The sequence below is a fragment of the Grus americana genome, chromosome 4, assembly GCF_028858705.1.
Source record: "Grus americana isolate bGruAme1 chromosome 4, bGruAme1.mat, whole genome shotgun sequence".
Classification (NCBI taxonomy): domain Eukaryota; kingdom Metazoa; phylum Chordata; class Aves; order Gruiformes; family Gruidae; genus Grus; species Grus americana.
In genome coordinates, this window is record NC_072855.1 from 26,846,500 (window position 1) to 26,873,316 (window position 26,817).

General features: G+C 37.2%; 1 protein-coding gene across 5 annotated transcripts in view; it reads right to left on the reverse strand.

The window, feature by feature from the left end:
- Positions 1–26,817, reverse strand: part of ATP8A1 (ATPase phospholipid transporting 8A1) — a 121,450-nt gene that overhangs the window by 9,075 nt on the left and 85,558 nt on the right. For 4 of the 5 annotated variants that reach the window (XM_054824015.1, XM_054824013.1, XM_054824012.1 and 1 more), the window contains 6 exons: positions 26,273–26,351; positions 22,288–22,349; positions 17,294–17,350; positions 16,700–16,807; positions 1,666–1,754; positions 1,177–1,269 (listed from right to left, as the gene is read on the reverse strand). In XM_054824015.1, coding sequence (XP_054679990.1) covers positions 1,177–1,269; positions 1,666–1,754; positions 16,700–16,807; positions 17,294–17,350; positions 22,288–22,349; positions 26,273–26,351 — 488 coding nt within the window. The remainder of the gene's footprint in view (positions 1–1,176; positions 1,270–1,665; positions 1,755–16,699; positions 16,808–17,293; positions 17,351–22,287; positions 22,350–26,272; positions 26,352–26,817) is intronic. The other variant, XM_054824016.1, reaches the window with a different exon arrangement.

The window sequence follows — 26,817 nt, forward strand, 5'->3', positions numbered from 1 at the left end:
CCACCCATTAGAAACGGTGGTCATCACCTTGGTATCCAATGTAATTTGGTCTCAACCTGCTAAATCCTAGTAAGCTGATTCCCACAGAACTGGAGGAGGGATACAGTAAGATTGAAGGAAAAAGGGAACTTAAGCATCTTTATGAACAAAAGGTGCTTCCCGAAAATTGAACCTACACTGAAAGAAGTGGCTGTTTGTGTTTCTTCTGGTCTCTTTCCATGCATACCTTGGTAGGAAAAAAGCCTTGGCTAAGCCCTTTGCCATGAGGATAGTAAAAAACCAGCAGTCCAAAGGAGAGAAAGAACAGGAAAATCAAGTGTCAACAGTTTTGGCTTTTTCTAGACTTCACAAAACCCATGAGAATGAAGACAAGGAAAGAAAGCTCTAGCTCAGCCAAATGGCACAAATGAATTGGAAGGGGGACAGAGGGGGGCTTTGTCATCTCATATTCCCGTTCATTAAGCACTTGCTACGAGTTCAGCTAGGGTTAAAAGGTCTTACGTATTTCAGTGAGCACACACACCTTTACGCTGAGTTTACACATAGAAATTGTCCAATTGTTCAATTTTACCTTCTCCCTTTTAAAATTACCTGCCTGACCCACGAAGGAGGATGTAACAAGGGAATTCTTGTGGAGTCTTAAGTTTAACTTATATGAGGTAAGAAATAATTTTGTCAAATTTGTTTGCTCTGGACTGGCATTAGATAGAAAGCCGGCTTGTTCTATTCAATTTCAGCAAATCCTAGACAGATTTTACTGTTTTCCCCTATGCTACCAAGCAGGTTTTAAAAATTTATTTTATTTTTTTTATTGTGCTTAGGCCCAGTTTATAACTATATTAGTGAATGCTGCAGGTTTAAACTCATTTTGTATTAAGCGTTAACACAGTCAAAAGTGACAGAATTAAAATCGTACCTCAGATTTGTTTTATACATAGTAACTAGAAACATAACAGTCAGCTACAAAGAAACACATCAGTTTAAGCCTTTGGTAAAACCTACATCTAAGCACATGAAAAAACATATGGGCTCAGTAGACCTGAAATCTCTTTACAGATGCCTTTTGTTTGCATGGATTTTGAAAAATAATCTTTTGTCTTTGATACATATATAAGGCTGGAAATATTTAGCTTTTTTTTTTTTTTAAAGACAATGATCGACAGATTTTTACAGTACCTCTTGCCATGCACAACTGCCCCAGGATCCTCAGACTTTGCTTCCAACTCCTGAACTTCATCTACCAGTGTCTTAAAAGTAGCTCTCTTCACTCTGTAAGTAATGCGAAATACTGCCAGATTTACTCTTCTTGAAGTTAAAGAACAGATTGTTTTAACACTTATATAAACATTCAATTTACAAAACCATTTTTGCAGATGACTTAAAATCAAGCTTTTCAAGAAGAAATATTATAAAGCAAGTCTAAATAATATATTTTATCAGCTGTTCTTGCAAGTTAGAAACAACAAATATTTATAAAAAACACATGGCAATTACATTTTAAATACTAATAACAACTGTAAAAGTTTGTCAAAAACAAACAAGGTGAAAAATAATTTTAGATAATCATCAGAGCTGATCTTCATTTGCTTTTCTTATATTAGCAATTAGAACACACATTTAAGTGTCAGTACTTTCTCCCGTAAACCTCGGCATTTCTGTACTCACACTTTGTATACTACATCAAAAAGTAAAGCTGTCATAGGAATACATAGAAGTCCCATCCAAAACACTCCAGAGCTGAACATCATAGCTGCCTGGAGAAAAAAACCCACAAAATGTGATGACATTATGACAAGAACTAGGAAAAAAAGCCTTAGAAATATCAATTACTTGGTTGAGGGTATCAAAAGCAAATTTAAATGAAACATTCTAGACTCTCTAATGTGAAATAAAACTTTAGCTCCTTTCTAAAATCCCGAGTCGCTATAGCAATCCAGTAGCTAGTAAGCACTAATTCATGTTAAGAAGCTGGTAGAAAGATCACACTGTTTAGCTCTTAGAGAGAGGGGGAATCTACCCCTCCGTAACCCTGCTCTACACCACTGTGCTGACTGTAAACATTTCCATTAACATCAGATTTATTGAAAATCCATCCCCTCACCTGCACAATCTTTGTCAATACATTAGGAGCACAATTTCTTTGCAATAAAGCCTAACAGGATAGAATGGTTCCTGACCCTTGATATGGATACTGGACACTGTTACAATCATTTCGCAATATAACCGGGATCAAAGTTATCTCCAACAGAACTCACTGTACCACAGTTGAACAGACTCCTGTTCAACAAACTGCTTAAAAATGAGAACTAAGAAAACCAACTAATTACATAATTATAGAAGTATGCAACATAGTGTTAAATGAAGACATAACACATTAACACATGGTGAAATATTTGCAAACCCGATCATTGCTTTTAGCTGTGTGTGCTTTTTTATACACTGCTTTATATCAACACATAGGAATTTCATCTGTTCATAACTTAACTTGGCCTGTAAACATACTAAAAACCGAAACAGACTATAAAGTCAAAACAAACATCAAAATGTATGGACATTAAAGGAAAAAAACCCCCACAACCCACCTTTAATCTACCCTTATAATTCATGCCCAAGTATATACATCAATAATATTATAGATGCAAAGGAGTATGATAAATACTTAATGAAGCATATTACTGAAAGATGGTTTTGCAGTCAGTATTAAAAATACCTTTGTAATGTAATTAGATTGCACAGAGTGAAAGAAACATTGCTACACAACAATACCCTTTCAAATCCTTTGCTTCATTACTTGGAGACTAATTCCTTTCAAAGGTTAAACTCAGTACATAACTAAAATAAACAAGCTGAAATTTTACTAATATTAATTAGCAGACAAGTGCAGGTAGCTTGCAGTAGCTAAAATCTAATTTCTGAATGCATATACATAAACAATTTAGAATTATACTTGATATGTTCATGTGTAAAAACAAAAGTGAATTATTTTCAGAAACAAAATATCTCATTCTCATATAGATAAAAAGTTCTATTTACCTTGCTTTCGTATCCAAATTCCTACAGACACTGATTCTTTGGAAAGCATTAGAATGTACTTGAACTGAAAATTTGGTCAACTTTCCACAGCTATGTTAAAAGGACACAGATACTGCCCTGAGATTCTAGTAATTATTTCTGCCAACAGCTGTCAGAAAAGGTGTAAACACTGAGCAGTGCCAGGTTCAAAATAAAACAATTCACATTTTCAACGCAGGAAAAAAAAAGTATCAGGAAGCCGACAAAATGTATTAGCACAGTCACTTTATAAGCAAAACATGACTTTTGACATACTTGATGAAATACTCATTTCCTAAACCACCAGCTAAGAGGAAATGTCATCACAACTACATTTTGCAAGACTTTTTATAATTAAGTAGCAATTAGAGAGACAAAGTTTCCTAAAAACCAAGAAAAAGCATAAAAAATACAACTTGAAGCAATTATGACTCTTACTTCCTATTGTTAACAACATTTTTTAATTTATAAGACCATAGCAAAGAGCTGTGCTCGCGTTAGCCACCCTGTATTAAATGTTTGCTGGTGAAACAGCAAAAGTGATAATGTAGGTCTTAGGATGTTAATTCTGACCATTGTAATGCTAACTATGAATGAAGGAACAACTGGCGCCTACTATTCAGTCCATCCAGCCTTTGGCTTTACAAATGAACAACGTGAATTGAGGGAAAAAAAAAAAGTTTTTCTGCGTCATATTTGAAAGCCTGTCAGATTTTTTTTTTTCTTTTACAGAGTTAATCCAAATCTAAAAGATTTAAAGCCGACATTCGCATTAAAGACAGAGGGCCTCTTTGTATTTTTTGGACGAAGAGGGAAAAAAATAAAATCCCACAGAGGTATTTCCTTCCTTTCTGTACAAGAAAGCTCCCCCCTCACTCTGTAGAAAACATTTTTGTCTCTAACTTTTCACATCTCTCTACACATAGGCAGGTCATCTGGGAAATGGCAAACCAATCCTTTTCAGACAATGGCACTAACAGGAGCAGCCTGTTCTGGGGACGGACTCTGGCTGCCTCTGTTCGTGGTTTACAAATTGTTCCTAATGTGAGAGATTTGTGGTCTATGCCAAGTTTTCCCCCTTTAGGCCTTGTGAAACCAAATGGAATCTGCCACAAAAGTGGCTCCCAGGGGAATTCAGAAGTAATCCAAAATGAGAGCTGGGAAGCCCAGTTTATTGTAGGACTTACAAATCCTGCAGGGAAGATAAATAATTTGTCGTCTGTGGAGCTCATGCTCAATATTAGGACTTTCTGAAGTGAATTCACATTGCTTATTAAGTGCATTGTACAGATTTTTATATAAGTTCTTATTTCTTTTTAAAGAAAGAAAATGCCGAGAATTACTCCCTTTCAGGGCTTAGTGGCAGATTAGAAATCCTGGCTGCAAAACATTTTTAATGCACTAATGAAGATGCACTGTTGGGAAATTACATGCCAAAACGAAGAGAATATTCTTTTTTTTCTTCATTATAAAATGTTCTACTGAAACAGCTAGCTCAGATTTTAAAAAGTCTCCTGAAAGTAAAGAGAAAAATGAAAAAACCAGCAAAATTCTTGCTACAGAAAAGCTTATGAAACTATTTTCAGTTTATCTGTTTCACGTATCATCGAGGTATGTCTCCTCTCCTTATAAAGCACAGAACTATTAAAATAACACCTCCTCAATACCATCAAACCAGCTGCAGTTTCTCCTCTCAACAACCTACAGAGACTGCTTCACTGGTTTTAGTTATGTGCATGTGTTTGCCTTCATACATGCCAAAGTACTTACTGTTGCAATATTAACACAGACTTGCATTTAACTCACCGTGCAATGAGGTTCCAACAAGCGAGTTCTTGTAATGCCTCTAGTCTTTCTTTGCTATTTAGAGTTTAAAAAGCATCTCATAGGTCCTACTAATTAAGAACTAAGTAGGAACTCTGCTTGTTACGTATATTAAAGAAGGAGTCCCTCCATTTTCTGCAAATACATTCAAAAGAAAACAAAGCCTTACTGGTATGCAACCCACAGTAAGACGTGCTGAAGCAGAGGGAGTACCAGGCAGTCAGGAAGCAAGTAACTGTGGGCATCTGCAGGCAGAATCTGTAAGTTCTTACTTGAACAAATCTCCTATGAGATGAGGAAAATGAGTAAGGATAGGCTAAGTAACATCTTCGCTTTTCCCTAGCTTCTCTCATTTTCCTCGGCTAAGGATACTACTACTCCATTGCAAGATCCCTCATTTCCTCACTGCAGGTGGGTATGAAGGGTGGAATGCCTCCAACAGAGGCAGGATCAAGATTCTGGTATGAATTATATAAAAGCAAATAATAAATATTATAAATAATAAGAATTTATGTACAAAAGCTCACAAACACAGACATGTACTATAAATAAAGCTTCATGAAGTACCTCTGTGGTGACACAGAGAATATAAACATTAATGAAGCCAGACAGAGTAATACAGACAATTAACTGGTCTCCTCCTACAGATGTGTCCTCTTGTTTTGATGAATATTTTAATATTATAAACATTCACTGGAACACACATCTTACTTTTTCCTAGAAAAAAAGAAAGCCATTACCCTGAAAATTGCAAAGCGCAGAGAAACTTAAATCTGGCTTTTGGGCAACATTCATTTTGGGTGAATGTTCTAGTATTTAACTGGTGGATAAATGGGAATTTTAAAAAAACACAGGTGATAAGGGTCTAACTGTGGGAGATAGTTCAGGTTTGTGAATCACCAGATTAGCACTTATCTCTAACTACAGTAAGGCATTTGAGCCCAGAAAGCAATGAAATGCAAGACTGCACCTTATTACATGTTCTTGTGAGTAGCTTAGAGTGGTTGCTCATTTTCATTTTGTGAATTAAGTTCATAGGCATTTAATTCCTTCCTTGCATTTTATGAAAGCCTAGGTTACCTCAATAGGTATCTGACATTTGGAAAAAAACTCCAAACAAACCAGCAATAAATCATGGTGCCAGGAATAGCTCTTATGAAATTATCAGTTGCTGCTCTGTTGACTTTAGACAGAAACAGTGATGGAAATGCTTTTAAAGATGAAAAGCAAGAAAAAAGTAAAGAAAAAAGGCTTCATAATATATACGAATACCTGGAAATTTCCTCAAAAAGCTAGAGAGGAGAATGACACACAAAAAAAGCTTCCCCAAGAATCAGGAAGAGAAGTGGGTTCTTTTAGCAAAAGTTTGGCTATACAAGGTTGCACTACAGCTTGAACTAACTGAAAAAACCCCCAAACCAACAAACTTTTAGAAAATTAGAGAGAATTAGCCACCTGGATGTGGAATTAGACAAGCTAGAAAACATTGGCAAGGTGAGATTTATCACATTACTTTCAATTGTGCTTGTAATCAGAGAACATTAGTTATTCTGCAATAAAAGGCTAGACTGTCCTCTTTTGCCTCAGAGTAAAAAAGATTCACAGGGAAACCTATCTGAGTTGATTCAAAGATGACACAAGAAATAGCATCTGGGAAAGGAGATGTAAAGCCATGATGAGCAGATGAGTTCTGGTGGTTCTACAGAATAGGGGCTGTCTGCACTCTAACAGGTGTAACAGGAACGAGTACAGGAAACACGAAGTTTCACTAGAGTTTGGAAGGAACTGATGTAATTCCTCACTATTGCGCATCAGGAGAGAAAGCTGTTGTGGAGAAAGATGGCAGCTGAGTATCGTTAATCTTTAAAGTGGTGTTGTATGCATAACTGCAACAGGAATGCATACTGAATTTGATTCATAGCATTTTAAACAGAAAAAAACCCGTAACTTTTGTTTATAAAGGAGATTGGCAATAATATGCTGAGGGAAAGAATTCAGTTCAATGCTGATACCAGGAAGAGACTAACCAATAAAAAGGAAGAATATTAGAACGGTAATACTACCAAGACAGACCATCATAAGCACAAAAGGTAAATTTGATAGTTCAGAGATCAGCTCTGCTGTTTCTCTTTGCATCTCTGCAGTTAAAGAACAAGAATGTAGCTATCTACTATGGAATAGGATCTTTGAAGTATACCCGGGAACAGCAGACTCTGCCTAACAAATATCTAGTACTAGACTAAGTGCAATTAAACCATGAAGGTCTGAGGACTCAAAATGGAAACAACCTAATGGGAATTAAATGGGAAAAGAAAAACCCCTTATGAAAATATTCTGGATTCCTGAAGTGAAACACTAAAAGCAAACTTTCTATTTAAAAAACTGAATAAGCTAAAATATGTTAGTATCAGAACTGCAACATAATCAGGTGAGGATAGATGACTAAAATGGATATGTGTTACGGAATGAATTCTGATTCACTTAAAAAAAATCTTCAACAAATCAGTGAGTTATTTTATGAAGTAGTAATATTCTCCACAAAGGTACATTGAAATATTTTATTTCTCTAAACAAGAGGTTAACATAGGTATAGAGGGGAAGACAGATACAGATTACTAGTTATTGTTTTGTAATGACTCACAGGTCTGTAAAAGACAAGCTGGGAAAAAAATTGGAGGAGGATGAAAAGGTGCTAAAAATGTGGGAAAACACCTATAGGGGTCTTTTGCTGAGAACAGGCTTGAAAAAGTTTTGGACTATGAAGGAAGCCCTTAGCTTTTGTTGTTTAATTATTTGAAAGTTCTTAAAAAACTGTATTTCAAACAAGCAATAGTCCCTTGCCAAAAATTTACTACAGCAGTTACTCCCCCCAAAACGAAGACCTAGAATTTTGGATAATATTTTAATCCAGACTGGTAATAAGCAGCAAGGCAGAGGGAGGGGGGGAAGTACTGGCTAACTCAGCTTAACTACCCCAGATACTAGGCATTGAAGAATGGCTATTTTCCATAAGTTTTGTGCTAATGAAGTGAGAATTGGGAGACTGCGGTATTTGTTTACCATATAGAGCTCAAGGCAATTTTAAGAAATACAGATTGTCAACTGAGTTATCTGACAGGCTCCCTTAAAAGCATGGCACAGTACTTCTCTTGTTTCATTGAAAAACTTAAAGACAATCATTACTTTTCAAATTTTATGGGTATTATTTATATCTCCCTCTGCTAATATTGAGGAAAAGTACCACAGCAATTTTCTTAAATATGCAACCATTTAAATGTATTTATTATGCTGTATTCTGCAAAAGTTATCAAAATAGCACTCATCTATTTTTAAAGATGCAAGAGACAAGTATCCATTAACAGCACCTTTTACAGGTGGAGGGACAACACAGCAGGGCATAAGCCATAAGATCCCCACAGAGAAGCTGTCGATGTAATGGCTGGATGAACAGTGAGGTAGACTGAAAACCGTCTGAAGGGTTGGGTCCAGAGGGTGGTGATCAGTGGCACAGTCTAGCTGGAGGACAGTAACTAACAGCGTAGCCCAGGGGTCAATACTGCGGTCCAGTCCTGTTTAACATCTTCATTAAAGATTTGGATGATGAGGCAGAGCGTACCCTCAGGAAGTCTGCTAATGACACAAAACTGGGAGAAGTGGCAGATGCACCAGGGGTTGTATTGCCATCCAGAGAGACCTCAACAGGCTGCCGAAATGGGCTGAGAGAAACCTCATGCAGTCGAGCAAGGAGAAGTGCTAAGTTCTGCACCTGGGGAAGAACAAACCCCTGCAACTATATATGCTGGGGGCCACCCAGCTGGGAAGCAGCTTTGCAGAAAAGGACTTGGGGGTCCTGGTGAACAACAGGTTGAAGATGAACCAGCAATGTGCCCTTATGGCAAAGAAGGTGAATGCTATCTTCAGCTTCATTAGACAAAGTACTGCCAGCAGAGATTGAGGGACATCCCCTCTACTCAGCACTGATGAGGTCACACCTGGAGAAGGGTCCACTTTGGGACTCCCCAGTACAAGAGACATGAACATACTGGAGAGTGTCCAACAAAGGGCCACGAAGATGAAGGGCGTGGAGCATCTCCTACAAGAACAAAGGCTTGCAGAGTTGGGACTATATCTAGCCCAGAGAAGAGAAAGCTCGGGGGGGGGGATCTTATCAATGGAGATAGATTCCTGAAAGGAGGGTGTAAAGATGACGAAGCTAGGCTATTTCCAGTGGTGCCCTGTGATAGGACAAAAGGCAATGAACACAAAGTGAAACACAGGAGGCTCCATCTGAACATCAGGAAATACTTACTACTGTGAGAGTGACTGAACACTGACGCAAGTTGTCCAGAGAGGCTGTGGAGTCTCCATCCCTGGCAATATTCAAAAGCCATCTGGACGTAGTCCTGGGCAGCTTTCTCTAGGTGTTGGGGGGGTTGGAATAGATGATCTCTGGAGGTCCATTCCAACCTCAACTGTTCTATGATTGTATACTAGCCTGAATACTGACTTTGCTTTCTATTAGATTAAAACAAGTTCCCCCTTTCAGATCAGACTTTAGACAAACATCTCCCCAGAGAAAACCTGTTCATTAGAGACTGAAGTATCTGGACAGCTACATTTTAATTTTTTTTTTTATTTTAAGAAAAAAAATCAGTAAGGGGATGAAAGGATATATATCTAGTATTTTAACAAGCACAATTCCATATAAGCAGGTTATGTGCAATAATACAGAAGGAAGCAATATTAAAGAAACTAATACTGTTAATATAGTATATTCTAATACATCTTTCCTTCATGGTGCAGCTAAATCATCCAACAAGGAATATTATTGTTTTTCACAAAGATTCTGAAAACCTCAATCAAATGATCTAAAATTCTGTAAAATACAGCTTGTTCCTTAACTTCAATTTCCGTCAGTAGTTTTATAGATCCCCTGGGTCAGACAGAGCAGAAACAGATGGTGCTCTGGAGAACTTTACAGTGCATTATCTACAGTACCACAATAAATTCAGAAGTTCTGCAGATACTGAACTTTTGCTTTTAATCTTAATGTCATACTTCTTATTCCTCTAAGTGTTATAATTTTAAGCTAACTTATTAATCAAGTAGGTATATGAAAAAAGGCCTAACAACTCAGAGCACACAACAGTAACAAACCAAAAGAGTCAGGACTTGTACTAGCATGAAATATACAACACGTTGGTTTATTTTTCCCTCCTCCCCAGTTTGGTTTTCAATTCAAATCACAACCATATCTATTCAAGAAAGATAACCATACCAGCTTAGAGCTGTATCTATTTTATAATTTTAAAAATCAATCAGCTTTTCTTATGTGGCATTACAAAGAAAAGTAACTTTTTGAATTGCAAGGATGGAAGCATTAGAGGAAAGGTTTGAGTAGCTTTGTAGTCTATTGACACATGAATGGTAGCTACTCTTATTAGGGTGATGTAAGTTACAGAAACTTCATTTATTAATGCAATTATTGCAAGAGAACTGCAAAGATATAAAAATATATTTAACCACATTGTCATTTCTTTCAAATGGGTATAATGCACAATATGACAAAATATGGACAACAGGAAATGCGTCCTGGTAATTCACTGGATCACACGTTAAAAAAGCATTTTGTTCAGCATCACAGAACAGTTTTCTGTGTATTGGGGAGTCTCAAAGAAAAAAAATACATCAATTACATCTACAAAGTAAATACCTCATCAAATATGAGGAGACTTGGCATTTACTTTCAGATATTTAAACCACATACAGTTTGCATAAACTGAAAAAATACTGTAATTTGTTTAAAAAACACTGAAAGTATACTGCACTTCCTCTATTAATGTTATGCATAAAAGAAAAGTATCAACCTCAGTTATATCAATTCGTAGAGAAAGAGATCCAAGGAGTTGATTTACTCAGGTCTGCAGTGAAAACATTCTTCTAGTCTGTGATGGCACCTTTTTTTGAAATTAAATGGAGCTTGTTTCATGTAATGGGTCGAAACAGCTGTCCTGTGGTATGACCCACTTCTCCATAGCAATGTTAAATATAAACAACAAATGCCTACAAAGAAGTATGGTGGTGTTTTTTTGTTTGGTTTTTTTCCTTTTTTATGCATCTGTACTTAAAACCACAATCGTAACAGGTAAAATATTAAGAACATAACGCATAAAGCTGGTTGTTCAGATGCTTCCACACTACACAGTACTGACAGACAGCAAATGTGGGAATAAATATTACTGCAAATAAATATTTTACTGTAATAACGACTATGTTGAGACTGCGAAGTTGTTATAAGAATCACTGAAAACTTTTGAAATATTTTCTGTATTTCTCTCTCGAACACTGTGCATCAAATTCCCTCCAACAGGAATCATGTTTTGCTACTACTACCAAAATCATCCTGGTAGAAAAGGTATTTTAACACTTTTCTATAAGCAGATAAAACTTGAATTCCCAGTATTTTATGATCTGTGTATAAGACTAGAAGAATATAGTCCTTAATTCTTAGAATAAACTCAAGAAGAAAAAAAATTAAATGAATAAATCTAAAGCACAAGCAAAAGTAATATGAAGGTAAATAATAACTTCAGCTTAATTAATTTTTGACACTGTCTCCTGCAGCATTCTCCTAGAGAAGCTGGTGGCTCATGGCTTAGATGGGTGCACTCTTCGCTGGGTAAAAAACTGGCTGGACGGCTGGGCCCAAAGAGTTGTGGTGAATGGAGTTAAATCCAGTTGGTGGCCGGTCACAAGCGGTGTTCCCCGGGGCGCAGTCTTGGGGCCAGTCTTAAAACATTTAATATCTTTATCAATGATCTGGATGAGGGGATTGAGCGCACCTTCAGTAAGTTTGCAGATGACACCAAATTGGGAGGGAGTGTCAATCTGCTTAAGGGTAGGAAGGCTCTGCAGAGGGATCTGGACAGGCTGGATCAATGGGCTGAGGCCAGTTTGGTTTGTACGAGGTTTAACAAGGCTCAGTGCCGAATCCTGCACTCAGGTCACAACAACCCCATGCAATGCTACAGGCTTGGGGAAGAGTGGCTGGAAAGGTGCCTGGGGGAAGAGGACCTAGGGGCGCTGGTTGACAGCTGGCTGAACATGAGGCAGCAGTGTGCCCAGGTGGCCAAGAAGGCCAACAGCGTCCTGGCTTGTATGAGGAATAGTGTGGCCAGCAGGACTAGGGAAGTGATTGTCCCCCTGAACTCAGCACTGGTGAGGCCACACTTCGAGTACTGTGTTCAGTTTTGGGCCCTTCACTACAAGAAGGACAGTGAGCTGCTGGAGTGTGTCCAGAGAAGGGCAGTGAAGCTGGTGAAAGGTCTGGAGCACAAGTCTTATGAGGAGCAGCAGAGGGAAGTGGGGTTGTTCAGCCTGGAGAAGAGGAGGCTGAGTGGAGACCTTATCGCTCTCTACAACTACCTCAAAGGAGGCTGTAGTGAGGTGGGTGCTGGTCTCTTCTCCCAAGCAATTAGTGATAGGACAAGAGGAAATGGCCTCAAGTTGCATGAGGGGAGGTTTAGATTGGATATTAGGAGAAATTTCTTCACCGAAAGAGTGGTCAAACATTGGAACAGGCTGCCCAGTGAGGTGGTGGAGTCACCATCCCTGGAGGTGTTCAAAAAACGTGTAGATGTGGCACTTTGGGACATGGTTTAGTAGACATGGTGGTGTTGGGTTGACGGTTGCACTTGATGATCTTAGAGGTTTTTTCCAACCTTAATGATTCTATGATTCTGTAACATTTCTAAGTCTTGTTTCAGATTACTAGAAGATTCGTAACAAATTTGATCTGCTACAGTACCTGAATTAGCCAGGGATACTATATAATTAACTACTTAGGTTATTACCCCTTTATTATCACATATCCTTCTTCAATTTTACAGCCTATTTTTCCATTTTCTTCTGCTTCATAAATCCCATTGCTTCTCTCACATTTTTTGTCCATTTTTCCCTCTAGGCTGTCTGCAGAAAGACAATGGTGAACTGACAGTTTTTATCTGAACAACACCAATCAGGGAAAACAAATGAAGTTTTCTTCACTAGGGACTATTTTTTTTGTTAAACTGGAATAGAAAACTGTTATAAGGTTGACAAAATGTAACCGGTTTCTTGTTTGACTGTAGATTCTAAGGTTTAATCAGAATTTTACTAAAGAAACATATTCTAGCTACTGTCACCTAGATGCCTGTCACAAATCTCTAACAGATATCAGCTATATAACTACCAGTTATTCATGTCAGGAGAACACTTGTGCCAGGATATCTCTGCTTATGTGAGCTAGAAGCCACCTTTCAACTCTTTTGGTTCACTACCTATTTGGCAACCTAGCTGCCACTATTTATAGGACTTAGGAGTACCATAATGTGGAGAGCCATCTAGTTCCCACACTGTGAGGAACAGTACTGTACAGTTGGGATGAGCTGGTCAAGTGTGGGAATAGCAATCTTGAAAGACCAGAAAACAAAGTTCTTGATGTCAGAACTGCTTCAGCATTCTAGAACAACACGACATTTTGGATCAAAGGGATCTTTTGCTTTTTTTGGAAAACTCAGAGCAAGAGAGAGAAAGAAAAATACACGTGATTATAGTTTTAGGAACATGTCAAAGAAGCCGGGGGGTAGTGGCCTAGACAATGAACAAAACTGCTGGCACTCTGTCAGAAAGTAATTTTTAATTTTACTATTTTTTCTTGCAAAAATATGTGACATACTTGTTTCTTTGTTCAGTAAGTTACTGGGTGATGCTTTGATACTAAAAGCTGAACACAAACCAACAATTCTTACGATTTAACTTTGGGCTGCTAGCTTCAATGCTCCAACATAAGAGTGGTTTTGCAGCATGAACAGACTTTTTTCTTCTATTACAACTCCATTTTTCCTTGAGCCATTATCTTGTATTGCTCTCCATCTAAACACATTTATCAGAGCTGTATAGGTATTGTTATAGGAACAGATGAAAAATCAGAGTTTCAAAATATTTAGATGAAACCTTTCCTCTGCATCCAATGAATGATTTTTCCATCAGCTCCATATGCTTTTTCTCTCCTCTTCAAGTGCATTAGTGTTTTATTTTCTTGGAATAGAACCAGCAATAAGCAGCAAGAACCTTACTATTTTCATGACATTAATATGAAAAAGTTAAATTGAATCCTTATTAGAGTGTTTTTTTTCTGTCTTAAAGAAGCCATGAAACAGATGTTTGTAGAAGACAGGTATCATCATCTAGTTAGGACTGAATGGTTGGATGAATATTGAATCAAGAATACTGACTGGTAAGACTATAAACCAGTAGGTAGAACTCATTACCAGCTCTAAGGAGCTGAAAGAGAATACATTTGAACTTTATAAAAAGGAATATAGTTGGTAAAATCTCCTTGTAAATCTACAGTTTATTTAAAAAAGGGGTATTTTTAATGAACACATTTGGAAAAAACCCCCACCCTGAAAATCTCCTTCAACATAATTTATCAGATGAGGCCAAGGCAAAACAGACAAAAAGCTACAGAAGTAGAGGTCAGCTTTTGACTTGTTCATTTAAACTCTGCCAAATATATTTGGATGAAGTCTTCAAGTCTGACTTGCGCATTTGAAGAAATTAGACAAGCAGTATTTGCATAGGCAAGCAGACGTGTCCATATGGATTTGTTTCTATCACACCACAATTTTTTTCCACAGTTAAATTTCTGAATCTTTTAATTCAAATGCTTACAGAAGGCCTGGATTTGCTTCAGGGAAACCCTGTGAATTCTGCCCTGCCAGAGCCCACCTGGTCAGTGAGGTGGCTTCCAGGAGAGCATACAAAAATCCTGCTTCCAATCTGAGCCACAGTATTCATCGACAGGACTTTTAGTTACACACAGTACAGCTCAAAAAGCTAGACCAGACCTTTTAAAATAAGCTCTTATGGTCTAAGAGATGTTTAGGAAACTATTCTGATGTTACAGACTTCTAATTATATTCTTAGAAAGAAACCAAAACCTAAACCAACCTCACCCAACAACAGCCCCCGAGACAACTGCATGCATGTACACACATCTAAAACTTCTATATACATACATGCATAAACAAACACGCTAACAAGACTATCCACTTCAAGTACCGATACAGTTTTATCACAACAAATAAATGAATTTGGGTTCATAAGTCAGACTATTTTGGTGTCACATTGAATTCAAACCCCAAGAGTGTTTATTTTTGTTGACAGATACATCTCCGTATAAACAACTGCTTTTCCAAATTTGTAGGAATTGCATTCCCTTCAAAACCATGTTTTGCTCACAATAACTTCAGAGAGTGAACATGTACTACATAAAATATTCAGTTATTTCAACAGTGAAGTAGCCACCTTTATGTCATATCAAGTATAACACACCCTGCTGCTCCCACTGTGCTTACTACTATAAAAGTTCTTCTGCCTTAAAGAACAATGTATAAAGTTTTTACAAAATCTCTAAAAACAACAAATTCCAAAACCATTCAATTTCTTCTATAAAATACAGTGTATACGAAGAAAAATGCTAAGGTACGATAGCTTCAATTAGTTCAATTTAGAATAATGTACATAATTAATTTTAAGTAGTGGAAGGAACATGGTAATGTATAAAATCTACATATATATATGGGTAAGAAGTTATAATAGAGAGGAAAACCAGCAAGAAATTGTATAATTTAAAATTCCATTTTTTTCTTAGGTGTCAAAATACTTAAGTTCATTCATTGTGCTATCCATTAGAATGTAGTAGTTGCGTAAATGCCTATATACTATTTTTCCTATAACTGCTTATATGTAGGTGGTGAGATTTGTGGGTCTGAATTACCTCCAAGTGAGGGAGAGAGATGCACATAAAGTTCCCACATCCTGCATGAGTTTTTAAATTACTGAATTGTATCGCAGAGGTGGAGTTAAAGGCACTCACTCTTTTACTGGTGTAAGGCTTGATTTAGTTGATATGCTTTGAGAACCATTAGAAGAGTATCTTTCTGAGACAGGCAGGTATTCTCAGTTTCTGATTCTCACTGGGACTGCGCACCGAATTTGTCACCTCAGGAGGCGCTGGCCATGCCCAGAAGCAGACATTAGTGTCTGAGAAATTAATACTAAACTTCAGATGTTTCTGGAACTGAATGGTTTTGAGAATTTCGGACTGAAGTCCCAATTAGATCAGCACAGGCAGCAACTGAGTATCTTTTATGGATTCAGTCCTATTTGCAATATTCAAAGCAGATTTACACAAATGGGATAATAAATGAAAGAGAAACCAGTAATTACTGTGAAAAGGTTAAAGATACAGTACAATAATACATTCCAAGCAGCACATTAATAGAAAGGGAAATGCGTGCGTGACAAGCAGCTGCTTATGCAATGGCACCTCATTTTTTCTGAAGCATTTTACAGTTTCAAATACTTAGCAAAGTTGTAAAATCGAAGATGAAAAAACAGCCTTAACCAATGCACTACTTGTGCTGCCTCATTATAAAAAAACCCCCTCCAGCCAAATAAGCACTATAATTGAGTTCTGAATTTGGCAAGACTTTTCTTTAGAAAATTAAATTTTACTAAAGAACTGCAAAGCAGCTTACCTGTCTATTCTTCCTCACTAGACCATATAATCACAGCCTGTTAGTTGAGCTCTATTTTCACAAGAGTAAAAACAAATTCTATTTTAAGTAAACATGGCTACCACATTGAAGGTATAAAAGAAGCAACCCTCTTACACACCTCTAGTTAGCAGAAAGATCTAGTAAAGATTAGGCCTGTACTAAAGACTGAAACAATATTCTTTGCACACATTCAGATATTAGTTAAAATATACTTTTACCTCTCCTGACATATCAGGTGCCATAGGAATGACTGGCCACAAAGAAGAGTAGATTCCAAAAAACACTACCCAAAGTGCTATGCTGCCCCAGATAGCTATATGGCTGAACTGTTAAAACAAACAAAAAAGAAAACAGAACAATCATCACAGATGTATTATGACATAAAAAAAGATCTTTGCTACTTAGTATTTACAATATGATTCTGATATATTGGATGAATTTTCCGTGCCTTGTATTAATTTAACTCTGCTACTTCAGTTAGCTATTTCTTAAAGCAAAATGATACTTTCAGCAGCAATATTACTTAATTTTAAGCCAATTTAAGTTCAATTACAATCAGTTCAGAGTAATTTGATTTGTCTAGTTTAAGTATTACTTTAAGCCTTGTTCCAATGTCCTCCTTTTCAATATTAAGCATTACTTTTTGTATGGGGATATTCTGTCTTTCCACACAGTGACCACAGTTATGTTGGATACTTTGGGGAGAGCTGACAAACTGGAAGGGCGTAATATAATAAATAAGAAAATAATACAGTTATTCATCCATCATATTTTATAGAACATTTGAGAATACAGGAAAGACATTTGCTTACCAAAGTCCAATATGAGGTCTCTAATCCAGCCTTCAAACACACAGTTAGAACCACAAACTTAAAAGAGCGAGAGAGAGAGAGAGAGAGATAGGAGTCTTATTTAATATGGGAAACTTACTTAACATACAGAATTGATTAGTTTGGTTAAACTTTCAGGAGAACAGAAGAAAAAAGTTCAATGATTTTCATACTTTATGTTTACTTGCACAAAAGGATAATCAATCTCTTCAATCTAAACGTGATTTCCTTAACAGTATTCAACAAAGTACTGCGTGTGCCAATGCACCTAGCTGTGTAATAGGATCGAACCCAAAATTTGTAAAGCAAAAGGCAATCATTTCTATGGACCTGCAGAAGCTATGGAAGAGCCCTTCCACTTTAATAGAATCTGCTCCCAAAGAAATGCAGGACTCTCAGCAGCCCCAAAGTGAAATTCTTTTAGACCACAGCTAGCTGCATTTTTTCTCTTTTTTGTAAGTGTGTGGGCTTAGGTCTGAATTTTAAGTGCCGATTTGAAATGACCACAGTAAAAAGCCACTAAAATATTTAAAGATACACCTAATAATGAACTAGTAATAGAACACCAAGAATTATTTGCTTCCATTAATAATCTCCACTCATTTGATTTGGAAAATTCTTATATTAGAAATCTTACACACTTCCCTTGCCTCCTAGGACTCTGCAAGTCTGGCTCTTCCCGAGTCATTAGCTTCTTTATCAATGGTATTTTGGTTACACAGAAAAGTGTAGCTCACTTCAGTAGAGATGGCAGACTCCCTAGTTATGGATGGCTACTACTTTCTACACAAAGACAGATTCAGAAGATCTTGATGCTAGGCTGAAAACTTGCAATTGTTCAAGCTTACATTAGTCTAAATCTAATCTTTTCACTTCATTAATAAATGAGTCACCTTTGCCAAACCCTGAAATCCAAACAGTTTAATGTTGGCAGCCTAAGACCTATGTTCTGCACACCAATAATACATTGAATGAGTCTGTTATGCTATTTTCATTCTTCCCTCTCATCTTTACTCTTTTTATGGACCAGTCTCTGAAAATATCATGTTATTGTCCTGTAGGACACACTCCATTTTAGTTTAGAGATGAGCAGTAGCAGAAAGTTTATAATTCTAAAGCAAGGACTAGTTGATTCAGGGAAATTGTTTATCTCCTTCCTTTGAAATTCACACAAGTTTTCTGTTTAGCAAAGAAATATTTATTACGTTTTGTAACTCACGTGTGAGAATGTATCACAAGTTTTGCTTTATGTGCAATCTGAAGAACATGAAGCTGAAAAACTGAGTCACAAAGACCCAAGCTTCAACTGTAACAGCTATAGTTTAATCTCTAGTTTGTTGGCCAAGTTGGCAGCACTGATGTAACTGAGTTTGTCTGTGGTTGAACTTCAAGGACCCTCAGAAACTCAGAAGAAATTTACTTCAATCATAAGCTGAAAATATCTGGTTAAATGTATTTGACAAGTCTTTCACTATGTCTGGTGCACAGAAGGATACAAACGCTGCCAGAAAGCTTTCACTCCTAGCTATAAGTTTATGCTTTTAATTGTGGAATCTCCTATTTCAACTACTACTGCATTATTAAGGACGACAAAAAAAAAAAAAGGAAAAAAATCACAGTGCCAAAATTCCATTAGCTAAAACATGTCTGAAATCTAATTAGAAAAAAATTAAGGACCATGATGAGTGTTATAATTTACTCAGTCTATCCAGTTCTGGTTCTATATTTGCATGAGTGAAAAAAATGATATATGGTGAAAAAAAGTAATTCTCATCTGGTACATTTGCTTGCTACTTCTGGGTGAGTCTTAAAGAAAACATCCTTCTTTAGGATCAGATCGAGAATTCTCATTGCATAGACAAAATGTACACACAAAACAAACACTGCAGACCTCTAAAAGGAGATACAGACTGTGTGAATACATACCCTCCTTGCATCTTAACTGATTCCCCTGACGAAGTTACCAACTACACACTGAAGTGGCTTAGTGAAGAACCTGGATTTTATTGCTGCCTCCTCCCCTTGATCCCAACTAACAAAACCTCACTGAATCCTACCCAGGAAACAAGAAATCAAACTGGTATTCTGTATAAACACTGAGCTTTTTTAAAAAGACCTCTCAAGAATGGTTGTACAAATATTTTCATGGCACTCTACTCTTACTTGAAATTCATGTTTGAAGAAATAATTCCAGGACATATGAATCAGTGCACATTCCTGACTTTCTTTGTGGATCCAAAGAAACTATATTCATTTCTGAATCCCTTTGATATTGATTTTTTTCCCCACAAGTGATGAATGCAGACTTCCTAATAACAGATTAAAAGCAGTGGGAAGAATGAGAAGTACCTTAGCCCTATGATTTTGATATTTCAAGACAATGACAGACAACTGTCACTGCATATACACTTCGCATGCAGAGATTTTTATGAAAAAAACAATCCTGACATCCCCGTGCCCCCATTTTGAAAGCCTCTCAAATCTTCATGTGTGTTCCAGACCTCCTTGAACTCCTGTGCAGGAGCATGAATACATCAATTGAAACCCCCATTCCTCCCCAGATTTTTAATCTGAAGTGAAGGAAAGTGGAAAATCTGGAAAAAAGAAAAAGCAAGTTGTCTGGACTTATAATGGTGAAATAATGCTTTCTTGGGAAATTCTTGGCCATTCTGCAGGTTAGTAGCAAGCAATTAGCCTCTCAAGACAGTGAACTTTCAGTTCTCCTAGTTGAAAGCCAGTTGCAGAAGGTGACCGAAACATTGCATTGTGACCTCCGTTTTATCATTTGTGGATACACCTTGACAAACAGTACTAAGTAGCTCCAGGTTACTATATTGAAAGTATCAGAAATTAACTAGTTTCTCAAGGTGGTAGAAAATGTTGCTGCAAACCTGAAAAAGCAGGCTTTGATATTTGCGAGTCAGCTGATGTCACAGGTGATACTTAGATGTTCTGCGGTACCGTAAGATTTTAAGACTTATCCATCAACTGATGGGTGACAATCTAAACAACAGCACTTTTTGAACACTCAGTCCTACAGGACGTAGTGTAATCCAGTAAACTCTTAGTACAGCATCTGTAATTTGTTTTCTGCTGGTGCTGAGCTTGGCTTTTGGAAGGAAGCACAGAGCGGAATGACTGGGTAGGATGAAGTTCTGAAATTGCTTCAGGAAAGAACTTCAGCTGTGATTGCAGCAGTATGTTGAATAACTGGGTTTAAGAAGCGTACGCTGCTAACTCACTCTACAAAATGATGGCCAACACAAAGGAGCAATGAAGGAAAAGGAGATGCTATCAGAAAACTTGGCATAGGTGCTAGGACAGGTGAAGTTATGCAACTCATGTATGTATACATAAAATTCATAAAATAAACTTCAGCTGAACAGAGCAAGTTTGCAACTTATGAATACAGTAAACAATGAAACATTTGTGGATAAGGTGAAAACCAGTTGCAGAGAACTTCTCGCCAAGAAGAACCTGTTTCACTTAGAACAACAGGTAGTTGTGGTAGTTACTCTTATGAAGTATTTATCATTACTGGGGAAAGCAGTGACATTCAGATAAATGACTGACTTCTAAACACTACCTGGTGTTATGAGATCATAATACAAATAGACCTGTGTCAGTTGAACTGCTTCTGTCAGGACTGAGCTATGACAACAACTGTGACCCTACATCTTAATTTTATTAAGACTTGCACTGAAAACACTTACCCAGGATATTCCATCCATCCCTAATGGAGATCAGTTCATCATATGATAGACTGCAAGATCATATGTGACTACTGCTGACAAAACATGCTGTGCTTGCCTTTTGGAACAGGGAAAGGGAAGTGTAGAGCAAATAAACTTGTAAGAGAATGTGTGAACAAACAATTTTTCAATGTGCCTGAAATAACCATTTTAAAATCCATGTATGGATTGGCAGAAGAAACATTTTATTTTAACTGCCACAGCAGTAGGAAATACACAGAATGGGCTGTGGTTACTCGGCCCTTTATGCTCTTTAATCTTTCTGGTTAGTGGACCAGAAACAGTATTCAAAACATTCTCATACATAGGAGATGTTGACAGTAGCTACATTCTCAAAGGACTACAATGTATCCTAGAATATTTTCCTTCTATTTCAGTTATGATGTTTCCCTAGTCCCTAAGGAAATCAATTTTGATGTAAATTTATATTTGTACTACAGACCCCTTATTTTGATGAAAGAATTAATTTCTTTTTTGTATCTGCCAAAAACAGGAAGTTAAAAAATTAATTGAACTCAACGTTGAAGAACAGAAGAGAGTAAGCACAAGTCTAATTTTGCTTCTAAGAGAGATCTTGGAAAATCTTCATCTATTGAGTAACATTGACACCTAGCAAGTGAAAAACAGGTATTTAGCTTCATTAGTTTATTCTAGGAGGTAAGAGTTTAAAAGAAAAAAACCCAATAGTGATTAATATCTACGAGAGTAGCAGAAGATTACTGTTAGGTGTTGGTCAGGTGTAATTCTGGCAGTTTGGTCGTCTCGAAGAGGCATCCCATGAACCTTGGTTCCATGTGGCTCTATCACTCTTTCAAGGCCCCATGATAAATCAAGAGAGGGAGAACAGAATTGTATCTTCACACAAAACAGTTCCATATCCAATAACCTGGGATTTCTTCAATGCAGAAACTTACCTTAAGTTTATGAACATGCTAACTAGGGAATTACAATTCCCATTATTTAAAAAATGGACAGTTTCCAGTAAAGGACAGATGTATCTTTTGCATCGTTATTGAACTGTTTTGTTTTAAAAACTGGAATTAGAATGCAAAACACACTTCAAAGCTGCTCAAAGAGTCATTCAAGTGCCATTTCTTAAGGCACTACAATTAATCAATTCTTCTATGTAGAGAATTATAAATAATAATAAAACCACATCTCTAAGAGTTAAAGATAGAGACAATATCAGCTGATAGAGCACCAGATAGCTGTAGCAAGACTTACAGTGTATACAGTGTTGCCGAGGAGCAGGTAATCTGAAGTTTTACCATTGCCGAATACCGTGCCTGGAGACAAAAAAAATAGTGATAAAAATGAAAACTTTTAAATATACACAATAGGAGGAAAAAAAAAATGGTACAAAAGAGATGGTAGCACTTCCTACAGGGTACTAACAGCAGATTTCACCTTGACCTGTATTGAACAGTAGAGATCTATGACTTTTATAATTTTTACTCCTTTAAAACTTTCAGTGACTTCAGGAATTACGCTAGAAACAGGAGCTTTTTGTAACAACATATACCAATATGAATAGTATTGTATTCAATAATAATTAAATTAGATTGACTTTTAAGTTCAGAGATACAGTATATTTTCAGAAAAGTATGAAATAGAATAGCTAGAGTGTACACTGACTGTAACATATAATTAAACAGAAAGCTTAGAGCCAGATTTTCACTGATCCTGGGTATTTTTGGTATAGAAACTTATCTTTCCTCTTATGCATATTTCTGAGCTTCTGTTTAAGTAAAAATACAAAATATATTCAAGTTTAATTGTTGAGATGCTTGTTATTCATACCATTTTCAGAATTTATCCAATTAAAATCTGTGGATTCATATAAATACATACCCATTTTGCACATATGGATACACATGCAGCATTTATGCAAAGAGTCAGCATCCTAGAGAGATGTGTTTGCATAAAAATCAGATCTACTGTGGTTCTTAAGTTCAGAATTCTGAAGCAGTGCATTTATGCTTATTTAACAAAGCTTATTTTAGGACTATTGACAGAGCACAGGCTTTTCTGATCCCAGTTCTGCGGAAGTTCTTGGCAGACACGGGACAACACACAACTGAACTATCCAGAGGGAATTCCTCATTCTCAATTAGAAGTATTGAACTTGCTAAGTTTTCACATGTTCAGTTTAAAAATGCTTTTAGCACTCGAGATTGTTCATCTACTGCAACTGAACCAGAACACTTACTCTGTTGTAGAGGTTCTAATCACTGGGATATTGCTTTTTACTGCCATCATATAAAGAGATATCAAAATACTGTGCTGGTAGTAAGGAAGGATAAAATTAGAAGACAAAAAAAAAATCACTCCAAAAAAAGAAAAGTAAACTGGACTAATGCTGAGAGACCATAAGAAAGGATGTTTTTAAAAAGCTGTGTTGGCGGAAAGAGAAGAATGATGATGTTTGGGTTTTTTTTTTTTGGGGGGGGTAGGTTTAAAACTCCTGATTGGGCTGGCCAGAGGAAGGTGAAAGGCTGATAAAAATGGTCTGTAGTTGAAAACACTTATTTTTCCACTATCCTCAGCTAGCATAGAGTATATTAAATGCTGCTAATTAAGTATGTTTTCATATTTATGTTGAGTGTTTTTTCAAGCCTTCATATCAACCTTTACACATGCTTGAAATGAAATTCATTTTAGTTGCGGATGAAAAGTGCTCCTTTCTAAAGCTTTTCAGGACCTGTGAGGCCAGTTTATCACAGAAAAAAAACCCCCAAACCTATTTATTGATATTCTGGAACAGACAGCAGGTGAAAGTTCACACAAAAAATTAGAATCAAAATGCTTGCAAATAGTCCTCCTTAACCTAGCCCTCTCCCATTCCAAAATGGGGAGCTAACAATGGCTGCCTCATTAGCTCTAGTGATACTGGTGCATTCCTGGCACTTCCCCAATTTAACTTTCTCCCTGGACAGACTAGCACGCCACAAAGGACTACAAGAGCTCTGGAAGCCTGAAAACAAAGCTGAGATCATGGCTCATTTTAAAGGTTATACAAAAGAGGGAGCGGTTGGTGGATTTACTTTTACATGTAAGTTTGGCTTCTGCCATTTACTGTTATGTTGACAAAGTTGCATCAGAAGAAGCTTCTGTGAAGATTTATGTCCTTGTCACTTTTCATATCCACATGCAGTACATGGAATGCAAAGACTCTAGTTTTATGAACTGTAAAATGGCTAGGTCCCATGGACCAAATTATGATAAATAATTATTACAAATCCATACCTTTTCTCTGATTGTGTATTTCTTGGTACTCTACTACAATGCATGCAGTTTGAAATCTTCCACTTACACACAAGAAAGAGGTGGACAAGCAAGACTAAACAGGAGAAAATGCTCAAAAAAGCGCTGAGAGATTTTCATGATCTTCAAGATTTTATTTTCAGCATTCTAATAAATACCTGCTCAAACATACACTCCACTGCTTAACAATGTATACCTAAAGAGCATAAAGAGGATAAAACAGAGCAGTAGGCAGACACCCAAGTCTGTTATCAGTCAGAGTGCTGGGACTCAGCACTCTTAAGCACAAAGCTGAGCTATCCCCCCTTCTTCCCAGTCCTCCTTTCCTGTCTCAGGATCCTCCTGCACCTCTTTGCTAAGAGAAGGTGGAAGCTGAGACCTGTTCTCAGAAGTTCCTCTCTCTGGTGGACCTCTGTTACTCATCAGCTCCTCCCTAGGAAACTAATAGCATTATTTCCCTTTCCTCTTTACACACACAGCCATTAGAGATTTAACTAACAGCAATTCCCCTCCTGTGCTCATTTCCCCTTCTTGCAGAACTCTGTGCACCAGCTGGACCCACGGCAGGTACTGGTTATTCTGCCTGCCTTGTACCCAATCCCCAGGTCCCATTTCTGCTCACCTTGCTCACCTGGCCAATGTCTAGGAATGGAAGTGGTAGACAGAAGGCAATTTGTTCAGACTTATAGAGGCCACTTGCCAGCAGGTCAGTTCTAGCCCAGGGGCTGTGAGCCGAAGAGGTCTATGCTACAGTGCTCTCAAGAGCTCGTGCAAGTATCCCAGCTTTGCCATTCGCACACAAACTCTATTCTGCTTCATATACTTATTAATCATTTCTCCATCATGTAATGCATAAATCTCTCACATGGACTGGCTACAGCTCTGAAAAGGGATTTAGGTTTGGATTTGAGGTTGTGGTTTTAGAGTACGCATTGGTATTTTGGGCCCTCTTTCCTCCTGGGCTGTTCAAACCTCTCCAATGCGAACTGCTGCTGCTGAACTCACATCCAGTGGCCTTTTGGAGAAAACAGGCTGCTACCTACTTCCCTTTACCCATCAGAAGTCACCGAGTATAAAATACTCTGCAAGAAGTTTTCCCCTTAACCTTTCGGGCACAAGCAGCTGTGACCATCTCACTATCTAGTCTCAACAGTTCCAAAATGCCCACGAGAATATTTCTGTGCCCTATGCCAGGGCAGACTGTCTGCCTGCAGCAGGGAAACCGAGAGGACTACTAATTTTACAGACAAGCTGCAGGGTACACACTCCCCCCCAACCCCGCCCCAAGGTGGAAGCAAAACAAAACCCTACCCTTATGAGAGCTCCCATACACACAAACATTCTCACAAACTGGAAATAGTGATTTCAAGTTTCCTCTAATTAATACAGCTTTCCTCCCAACCATCCCATTTCTCTTGCAACTCACGCGCACGTACAACAGTTGAACTAGAAGACTGAGAGGTCTGAGCCATCTAAGATGTCCCAGTTTCCTCTGTCACAACCCTACTCATACAGATGTGAACTAAGGGGTTAGTACGTGCCTGAAGAAACAGGAGAGAAGGTATAATCATTGGCAATAAAAGCTTACAAAGTGTGAGAGACAACGCAAGGGACAGCACTGATTTAGGATCTTGCAGGTATTTATCATGGTAGCATATTATATAAAAAATTAGTATAATTACATAGCAATCTCTTTCTCCATCTTGTTTCAGTTTACTTCAAATCTATTTATATAGCTTTATGCATATGTACATAATATTACTCCTAGTTTTAAACAGATTTTAAATAAAAGATTTTAAATACACTGCATCTGCTTTAGTTCTGGAAATGGTGTATCGAAATTTAACCACACAGAACTGTTACTATTTACGAAGCTTTCCTAAGAAAAAAAACAAGGTATTTAGTAAACTTCAACATGTGTATTTTTATTTTTCATAATACTTACCATGCTGGAGGGCTTTTAGTGGAAACCAAAACAGAATGAATGAGTGGAAGAGGCCATTTAAACAATGAACCCAGAAAACCTAAGGGAAAACAGAAAATCCATGAGAACCATTTGCAATAAACTAGCTCTGTGAACCCTGACCTTTCTTTTTATCTGTGTGTTAGATTCACAAAATGTGTTTCTGTCAGGCCACCACTGTGAAGTAATATAACTGACAGGCACTTTCTGCCTCTTAGTTCTTCATGGGTCATTTGTTTATTCTTATGTTTTTAAAAAAGTGTGTATTATCTCCTCCTTTTAATTTCAAATCAGAAGGGAAATTAAAATGTATACCTATGGGAATATCATCAGAAAAATTAAACTAAACCAGACAACTGGAACAAGTGCTACATTCTAAGTAGGGAATTCAAAAGGACTCTAGATTTATAATTTACATGTTGAGTAATAATAAATTTGGATAGTAGAACAATCAAAACCTGAGTTTTACATGTATCTTCCTATGTACTTCCACATACAAAGCAATTAAAAAAGGACAAATAAAGTAT